The 10429-nt window shown below is 29.6% G+C and overlaps 1 protein-coding gene and 1 non-coding gene across 2 annotated transcripts; one reads left to right on the forward strand and one right to left on the reverse strand.

The window, feature by feature from the left end:
* Positions 1-1906: 1906 nt before the first annotated feature.
* On the reverse strand, positions 1907-1988 carry TRNAS-GCU (transfer RNA serine (anticodon GCU)). The gene has a single exon. It is a non-coding gene; the product is annotated as a tRNA-Ser (tRNA).
* Positions 1989-8003: 6015 nt separating this feature from the next.
* LOC107991121 (uncharacterized) lies at positions 8004-8630 on the forward strand. Its single transcript, XM_017045467.2, has one exon. The coding sequence runs from the start codon at positions 8004-8006 to the stop codon at positions 8628-8630; it is 627 nt and encodes a 208-aa protein (XP_016900956.2).
* The last annotated feature ends 1799 nt before the right edge of the window (positions 8631-10429 follow it).

Here is a 10429-nt window from a genome sequence, read left to right on the forward strand (position 1 = left end):
GAATATTTAAGTCCAATTTTTTAATTTAATTAGACTTTAACCAATCATACATGTTTAGCATGTTGATATTCATTTTAATTAATTTTAATGGTGAGACGTTTTTATCTCTAATTTTACAAGTCACAAGTCTTGACCGTTTCGATTTCTCACTATTATAATAATAAAACAAACTCTTGGAAAGTTGATGTCACTCCGACTTTCCATACTTATGCAATAATTATTGGCATATTAGGGACATGATGTAAGGTATTATTAATTATATTTATGACTAGGATGTCACAAAACCAAATTATTTTAACAAGAAGTCCTCTTCATATAAAGTCTTTTATTATAACAAGTTGTAATTAGATGAGTTGGTTTTCATAGTTAAATTGAGATTAAAAATTACTTTTAGTCATAAATTTAACCAAATTATTTTAAATTTGTAGCGAAAAAAGTTTAAATAGATAATTTTTTTTTCTGTCTCTGTCTCTTGTGATTCATTTTTTTTTTTAAATCAACAGAAATTGCCTAACTAATTATTACGATCTTAATTAGAAAATTTATGATATCATATGTATTGTGCATTTTATAAACAAAGTAGAACAAAAGAATCTCTCTCTCTTTCATCCATTATGTATATGCAATACATTGAGATTGGATGAATATTTCAAGAGCTGAGTCATATGAACAATATTTATCGTTTTAATTATCAAAAAGAAAGAAAGAAAGAAAAAAATACAAACATTTATCTTTTGGATTCTTGGTAGATTCGATAAGATTCCAAGTCGATGAGTCGTTTCTGAGTCATCCATTTATCTTTACATAATCATTGCCCATTTCTCACAAACGTTTCGCTGCATATTTTTATATATCAAATTTCGATATGTCGTTCACGGAACCTTCCACTAACCCCACTAAATTATAAAAATAATGAACTTAGGAATGAAAATTTTATTTTATTCATCAACGGATTTTGCTATATTTATTTATTATTCAAAAAATATTTTGAATTTAATTGTTATATTTGCAACGGTCTTTTTCTCTCTCTCTTTATATAAATGGATTTCTACATTATTAAATATTGATTTTTACTATAATAATCACCTTTTGGTACGATATATATTATTTTGTGCTTCATATATCAACAATAGTCAACAATATTTCAAAATCTTTCATCATTTTTTGTATTCTTTCCTAAGATTTTTAATATTTTCTTTTTAGACTGAAATAATTCACATATCAAACACAATACATTATTATAATCCAACTGTAATAGTTTAAAATTATAATAATATACTCTTTATCTCAAATACTCCCCAAAAAATTTTCAGTTTAGTCCCAAGTTTAAAAAATTATCGATGTTTTTTCATGGTTACTATCGTCAAAGTTAATTTTTATTTTTATTTCATAATTATTTTAAAATAATCAATACACAAGTTTGAAAATATAAATAATAAGATCAAACAAAATTCAATTTTTTTTTTAAAAATAGACTTACAGAAAAGAGGAAGGAAAAAGAAAAAAGAGAGAGGAGACCATTCCGTTGTTCCTTTTCTTTTGGTAGGCAAGTGATGGTGCATCTGACAGTACATTATATAAATATATTTGGTACATAATTTTACACGACACAAAAAAAGTGTTCTTATCCATCTTTACGATATATATCTACAATAATATTATATAAAACTATATATAACTTATTTTGTTGATCATCTTTTTGTATGTTGTGGGGAGGAAAGTTGTTTGAAATAGTCATAAGTGGAACTGCAAGAAAGTGATAAGCATTGGTATAATCAAGAGGAGAAATTATATGAATTTTGCGGTAATATTGAGTAATAATGGTATGCTGTAATGTGTTAATTAGTGTTTTTATTGTGAACAAAACCAACACTCATCATCACATCATCGAAACAAAAAAGGGAAACGTCGCCTGAGAGATTCGAACTCTCGCGGGGAAACCCCATGTACTTAGCAGGCACACGCCTTAACCACTCGGCCAAAGCGACCATTTGCTTCTAAGTCTTAAAAACTTCATTATAACTATTAATCACTTAATAAATTATTTTCCGGATTGAAAATAGTTTCGATATTTTCCTAATTTTGAAAATGTCCCTAATTTTTTTTATTTTAATATATAGAATGTTCAAAATTTTAATTTCAAATTTTTAGGAAAAATCAACTCTCACGAAATATTTTGGACAAATCATAAATAGTTCATCAATTTGTTTAATTAATTCAATTTTTTTATTAATATTTGGACTCATGTCTAATTTAAAGTAAAAATAGGCTTAGCATGACTTAAATTAAATGTCAATCAAACCAAAATTTTGTAGATCCATGTAGGGGTGTAAGAATAACTCGAACAATCTGACAATCCGGACTATCCAACCATATTATATGGGTTGGGTTGTGTTAGTTTAAAATGTGGGTTGAATTTGGTTGAAAATTTTGATTTTTTTCGAGTTGGGTTGAGGTTGGAAACTTAATTCGAGTTATTCATATTGGCAATCCAACCAACTCGAAAATATGGGTTGGGTTGAGAATGTCTTCCAACCCAACTCATTTACACCCCTAGATTTATGGACCGACTAAGTTTAAACCTAACTCTATAAGTCTAGACCCAAGGCTAACCTTTGGACACAAAAGCAAATGAATTCGAGTTGTAAGGCCTATGAAAACTTTTTCGAGATCCTATTCATTCATTTGGAAGAGGTTGAAAGAATTAACAAGGTGGGAAAGCTCTGGATATTAGAATTAAATGAATATATCCACAGTCTGTATCCACTTACACTAAACAATACAATTTTAAATTTCAAATTCCACAAAATCAAATTTACTCAAATATATGGTGAAACACAATTTGTACCTTGATAATAGAAAGTTACATCATTTACAAAAATAATTAAATAACTACAATGCCTATAAAACTTCTTTAAATGCATAGATTTAACAATAAAATTAAATGCAAATGATAAAATCGAAAGAATAGTATTTAATTTTCTTTAAATAGAATTTTTACACAAGAATAATTTTACCTAGATTATCTTTAATTTGATTTTGATTGAAATCAAATTAAATAATTATAGTATAAATTTTCAGGTTTGCACTTGAATATTGAAAAAGGTTTTTCACTTTTTTTTTCTTCTATATGATTTATTCATCTCATCTTCATGTTGTTACTTCTTTTTCATATTCCCACTTATTCTTGCTTGTGATTTTAGTTTCATATTTCCAGTTCTTGTTTGTGATTCTCTTCTAGTAATTTCTTCCTTCTTCGTTATCTCTCATCTTTTTTCTTTCTTTTTTCACTTCTTCAAGTTCCCATTTGGTAAACGATCTTCGTGATCTCTCGTATATTTTCTCTTCTATATGTAAACGATCTTGGTTCAAGATCGTTTACCAAATATAAAAAATCTTAATATACGATCTTGAACAAAAATCGTTTAGATCTTCGTACACGATCTTGTAATAAATATAAAAGATCATGATCGTGAACCAAGATTATTTAGAGTTGGTACACGATCATTTAGATCTTGGTACGCAATATAATACCGAGATATAAATATACCAAGATCGTTTACCAATATATAAACCATCTTGATTCAAGATCATATCATTTCCTACAAGATCGCATATCATGATCGTTTAAAAGGAGAGTTATACGCATGTGTGGCCGGTGTATCATTTCCTACATGATCGGTTATCATGATCATTTAGAAAAAGAATTATTACATACGCGCGTGCGGTCGATTAACCGGGTGTTGATGTGGCTTTTTTTTTTTTGTATTTTTCATTGTGAGCTTGTGGGCTTTTTCTGTTTTTAAAATTGTTCAATACATTGAAAATATTTTGTTGGTTTGTTATTTAAAAAAATCCTAAATAAAAAGTAATATTTTTTTTAAAAAAATGGCAACTTACCAATTTTGATATTTTTAATAAATTATTTAACTTATTGAAAATTTAGAAGTAGAATCATGTTTATAATTTCCAAAATTATAAACTAAATCAGATAATTGCCTTTAAAAAAATCCAATTATATGGAGATCAATATACTTGCGTTTGTTCGTGGATGTATTTGTATGAATAACAAACTAGATACTTTACATCTTAAATTATGACAGCTACAAATATAACAATTAGATTTAAAGTATTAATATATATAGTCATATTTAAAAAAAAATTAAATATAACAAAATTTGTCAAAATGTATCGATGATAAAAATCTATCACCGATAGACTATATTATTACCGATACATAGAAGTCTATTATCAATATATTTTTTCTATTTTTACCACTTTTTTCAAACGTTAATGTACAATTCATTATTATCATTAAAATAACCATCATTGTAAGAGAAACAAATTGAGCCTAAATTTTGGCCCAATAAGGAAGTGGGCCGGATTTACTTTTTGACGTAGCCTTAATGGGCCGAAGCCCATATTGTTTGAGGCTGAAGTTAAGATGGAAAGAAAGGCATTGGTATTAGAGAGAGTAATGGAGTGAGCCTTCAACGATATTCGAATGGCCATCAACATCATGTTCATAAACATTCATTCAATACCATAGAGCCAAAACTTTTTAACATCACTAGTTTAAAACACACACAACATATGTTATATATACGTTCCAAGTGTTCTCATCCAACTAATCACGAACGATACTCCGACCCACTTGTTGAAATGGTGAATTTTGTAATTCAAAAAAGTGTGGTTTGCAAAAAAACAACAAGAATTTGAGTATTGTTGCATAAGAATTAAAATATTCAAGGATATGTTGTTATATTTGTAGATATATATGTAAATCCAAAGTTTGGATATTATATATGCTTGTAAAAGATAATATATCATCTATTTCGTCTAATATGAATAGAAATGCCAATAACTACGTTCATAACTTAGTTTTGGACTAAAAACAAATTAGTTGTTAATCTAAATAAATTTTTCGACTTTTAGAAATATCTATAGATATCGATATTTTGTTCATATATCCGTAAAGTTGAAGCCTCGATATCGACATCAACGTCAATATTTTAATCTTGCTATTATGGTACTTGCTACCGAACCTATGATTCAATAAAAGGTTTTGGTTGTAACAAGAGTTTTAAGAATGAAATCAAATTTACTTATTATAAAATTATAAAGACATACTATTAGTAAAATTCTAACTTAAGATATGGTCTCTTCGAGTCATATTTGGTTAATTTAATGCAAATGGGTCAAAGCATGAATTTAGTATATATGGGGTTAATGTGCATTTTGGTTGATATTTAGGGCTTAAGGTCATTTAATGAAAATAATACTAAGTACCAAATAGTATTTTTGTAAAAAGAAAAAGAAAGGTAAATAGCAAAATAGACATTTAGAAAAAGTATAGGAATAAACATAGTTACCATCATCAAAATTAATACAAGGTGGTATATGTTCAACATCTTATAACAAAATATATATATCATCTCCATTTCTACCTATTTAATTTCAAATACCAATTAATTTGAACCAAAACAGTTTTATTTATTAGTTAATAATAATTAAAAGTCAATATTAAAAATGATGATTTTTGTTGCTTACTTGATGTTATTTTGACAATTTCTGCATTATTTCTTATTTTGCTAATTAAGACATGGGATACAAAAATCTAAAATCATAAACTCTAAGGTCAGCTATTTGTCGTTAGGATTAGAGAAGAGTGGAGTAGGTTATTGTTTGACCCTGATATTTTACTAATCTGCCCGTTTCTTTTCTTCTTGACACACTCTCTCACTAAGCTCCAAACATTTACCAAGTAAAAGTAGAAGACCAAGCCAAAGTCGAAATTCCAGTGACAGCCACCATAAAAGAAAAGAATTAACGCCGACAAAAACTGAGATAATAGTCTACATCTCAAATACAGGCTATTATAAGTTACTCCTCGTCCTAAACACCTCCTAAAACTTTTCATTAGTAGGATTTTGGGCTTATAGTTTAGGAATTAGAACTTTCAAAGTATATCGTTTTAGAATTTACATGGTCGTCAAATTTAGTTCTTCCAATATTTAAGAGTGAACATTGATTCATCGGAGTCAGTTTTCTAATCAAACCATTTATCGAACTAACTATGACAAACAGACCTGAAGCACAAAAAGGTACAAACCGACCGTTATTCAATTAATTGATCGCTTTAAACATTTCAAAGTTTTAAAAAACGTTGCGGATTTGGATTTTTTTCAAACAAACTTACAATCATTTGTGTATTTAGAGTATTTTAAAATGATTGCCACGACTCTCAAGGAGGAGAAAGAAAAAACCAAATTCACTTGCGTCTAAATTTGGTGGTAAAAAGGTTTGAGAAAGGAGAAGCCACGTGGTGGTCATGTAGAGGACCACGTGGTTGGGGTTGTCCGTCCTGCACCCGCCAATGTTGAAGACTTAACGTCAAAGAAACCATACTATGCTTCCAATCAACGGGCGGACTCCTACTTCTTTTTCTTTTCTTTTTTTCTTCTCTTTAAATTAATTATATTATTTTTATCAACCTGAGATTTTTTCTTTTTTGCAAGTGAATTGAAAATTAATAATATTTTAAAATTTCATGCTCTTCAAATTCAATTGATGTTTCGTAAATATAACAAAAAGAAAAACCTAAAACATTTGGCGCGTGTAACAAAATCAAAAAGACCGTGAGTCCGATCGTTTTTAAAAAATATCTAAGTTTTTTTCCGTCACTTTTGAATTCTGCGTGGGTCTAATTTCTTCCTTCTTCTGCAATTTTTCTTTTATATCTTTTTGAAATCACGATGTTTGTTTTCAATCATTGGATTATTTGTTTTTCAAAGTGTTATTTGGTTTGTACCAAATATAAAAGATATTAGTATACGATTGAAATATGGATACACGATCGTTTAGATTTGGATACACGACCGTAAACTAATATCGTTTAAATTTGATACGCGATCGTGTATTATGATCATTTAGAAAAAAAATTACACATGCGTACGTGGCTAATTAATAAAACAACGTTTCCATATATATTAAAATAAACAAAAATATTTCTAAAATATAGCAAATTTTTATGTTTTCATCATCATATTTTCTTTTTTAAGTTTGGTTATTTTATTTTTGTTATATTAAACGTTTTTAAACCAAAAAATTATTGATATTGTAAATTACACTGATAAAAAAAATTATGGACATATTGTCATAATTTTTGCATGGAATTAACATTTTTTTGTTGTGTATTAATCATACTTCATTACAATGTTATAAATAAGTATTAAAATGATAATTTTTCAAAAGAAAACTTACATAGAAATATAAACAATTTTAGAAATTTAGAAAAAAAATAAAATAAAACCAAATAAGACATTACACCATCGAACTTATCATAAAAAAAAATTAAAATTTGAATATATAATTACAACCCGTTTTTATAATTTATCTTTTTTTAAGTGATAAATATAAGAATAAAACAAAGATTAATTTCAAGATTTATCATTATAATTTATAACCTATACTTTTACAAGTTAGATTTTTAAATTATAGTTAAATTAGTGGGAGAAGTTAATCTCTCTTTTAGCATAACATAATGATTGCACTCATAATAACGACTAAACTTACTAATAATATTATCTTAATTAAAAAGCTTAGTGGCTTACTTAAGTAATTCCATTTCTATCTCATGGGCATATTCGTCATTCACTCCTCCAATTCCACAGGAATTTCGGAAATTATTATTCAAAAAGAGAAAAGAAAAAACAAAAACAAATAATGCAAGTAATCTCCTCATCTAAAGCGCGTGCAGTACAACTCCCCACTTAATTCGAACTTTCCATCGCGCTTTCATTTCACGCGCCTTCAAGTAAATCACAATTAGTCAATCATTATTAAACTATAATTAATTATTTTCATTTCTATTTAAATACCCCTTTCTTCCCGTTTCGCTCAATATCAGAAAACCCTAAAAATCAAACAACCAAAAAAACTCTCTCTAGAGATCAACTCATAGTTACGAACTGTGATTAATGGAAATCGAGCGAAGACAAGCTATGGCGGCGAAGAAATTCTGGAATATGGTACGAGCAATTGTGTTGATGCTACGTAAGGAGTTATCAAAAGGCCGAATCGTAATGTCTGATCTTCATTTGATGATGAAGAGAGGCAAATTAGCCGGAAAAGCCATGTTCAATCTAATGCATCTCCACCAAACCCCCGGTAGGCTCAGTTGCCGGACGGCTACTACCGACATAGCTCAATCCATCGCCATTGCTCCTCAGGATTACGAGTTTAGCTGTAGCAACAGCCCTGCTTTTCCAGCGCTGCAGATCTACGGAAAGCGCAGCGGCAAACACCACCAGAACCAGAAGTATAACGATGTTACCACTGTTAGCGCTGTTAAACGAGTGCTGGAGATGCTGAACAACGAAGCGGTGCCCGCGACTGCGACGGCGGTGGAGGTTGAGGTGGCGCCACCGTCGCCTATGGTGAAGTTTGGGATGAGTCCGATGGTTAGGGTAACGGACTCGCCGTTTCCGGTGAAGGATGAGTGTGGGGACCACAAGGTGGATGAAGCGGCGGAAGCGTTTATTAAACGGTTTTATAGTAATCTGAAACAGCAGAGGATAACGGCGGGGATGGAATCGCCGTCGCCGTACCACCGGATGTGGGGCCGGTGAAATCGGAAACGAAACCATACGAAGTCGTTTTGACGTGACGTGTCATGTTATGTATTCCGTATATATTTTTCGAACAGAAGAAGAAGAAGAAGAAGAAGAAGAAGAAGAAGAAGAAGAAGAAGAAGAAGAAGAAGAAGAAACCTGAGCTGTATAGAAGTGTTTGTCGATTTTCCACAAAATGCTTTTTGAGTGAACAAACGACATGTCGTCTTCACTTTGTATACCTAAAAAAAAACCACCGAGTACTGATTCTCGACGGATCGTACTTCTTCACAAGATCAATTATCTTTTGTCTTTTTTAATATTGGAGGAAAAAAAAATAATAATACTGTAATGCTTTTGTTTTCCTTTTTAATATTGTGATATTCGAAACCCTAATTGTAATTTTGAATTATTACAAAGTGGTTGATTATTATTATTATTATTGTCTCCTTGTTAGTGGTATTGGTTTAATTAATTACATCATACTCCATATAATTAAGAAAAGAGACGATGTAATTAAATGGAAAGTTACTGTAAATGATAATAATACAGTAAATATTCATTTTATGTTTATAATTAAATTGGTTTTTTTTGTTTTTGTTTTAATGAAAGTTTGAAATGTGGAGGAATTAGGGTTAAAATAAAGGAGAGTACTATGGAAGAGGAGATGTCAAGGAAAAGAAAGGAAAAAAAACATTAAAGAGATGTATCTTCTTTTGATAAAGTTGAATAAGTTGTGGAATTGAATGCTATTATATATTTGGTAGGGTAAAGAAAAAATTGATTTTAGAATCAAAATCAATGGAAACATTACTTTTTTTTAAGCTTTATGGCTGTTGGTTTGGTGTGAGTCTTTCACTTTTTTTTTTTTTCTTTAAAAAAAGGAACATTTTAATTAACACTAAAAACTGCACAATCCTCTGAAATAGTTGAGAAAAACCACCCAGTAGTACAAAAGAAATTGATCCCTACCATTTTCTTTACAGAAGGAATTAATATATAAGAGCTACAATAACCAAAACTAATCATAAAATTATCAAACTCAACTGCTGCATGAGCAAGATGATGATAGCAGGTTCCATTATCAATGGTAGACACAATCCCAAACAAGCTCTGATTGATATGGCAAAACGTAACAAACCTTCAAACATGGTTTCAATATCTTATTATTTGGTTCTCCTTTTTCTAAATAATTGAGTTTGCCATTATATGTTAATTATTAAGTTCTTTTTCCTTTTACAGTATTGTTTCCTTTGTTTTTCTTACAAGAAAATTGTACTGATATTGATCAGTAAAAAAGGAGTATATATGCATGTATGTGTTTCATTTCCCTCTTTTAAGTGAAAGAGATGTGTGCATAAACAATATCCAAATGGTACATATAAACGACTACCTCCACTACTATAATAATTCACACCACTTTAAAAAGGACCACTTGGATTAATTCAGCCTTTTCATATGCCTAAGTTATCAAGGACATGTGTCGTCGGCTCATTCGGATGCACGTAGCCAAGGTGGTCTTCGCCCAAACTTGAGCTTGGGAACGTAGTTGGTTTTAGAGACTACACTAGCAAAAGATTTGCTAATGGCCAATTCATAACTATGATAGAAAATCTCTTACACACATGCTTTTCTAGCTCGTTATTGCATTGCTATTGACTTAATTAAGTTTTGGAGCCCATGGCGATAACCACCACATTGTTACGAGCTAGATTCAATTACAAGTTTAACATTTTTAGTTGAGCTAAGGATCACCTCTCATGTGTTGGATTTTTAAAATATTAGAAGAGTAGTTGTCTCACGTCGAAAATGTTTAA

This window comes from Cucumis melo, chromosome 2 (genome assembly GCF_025177605.1).
Source record: "Cucumis melo cultivar AY chromosome 2, USDA_Cmelo_AY_1.0, whole genome shotgun sequence".
NCBI classification, from domain to species: domain Eukaryota; kingdom Viridiplantae; phylum Streptophyta; class Magnoliopsida; order Cucurbitales; family Cucurbitaceae; genus Cucumis; species Cucumis melo.

What these genes read in the sequence shown, in the direction of transcription:
- LOC107991121 (XM_017045467.2), top strand. Translation starts at nt 8,004, where the DNA reads ATGGCGGCGAAGAAATTCTGGAATATGGTACGAGCAATTGTGTTGATG.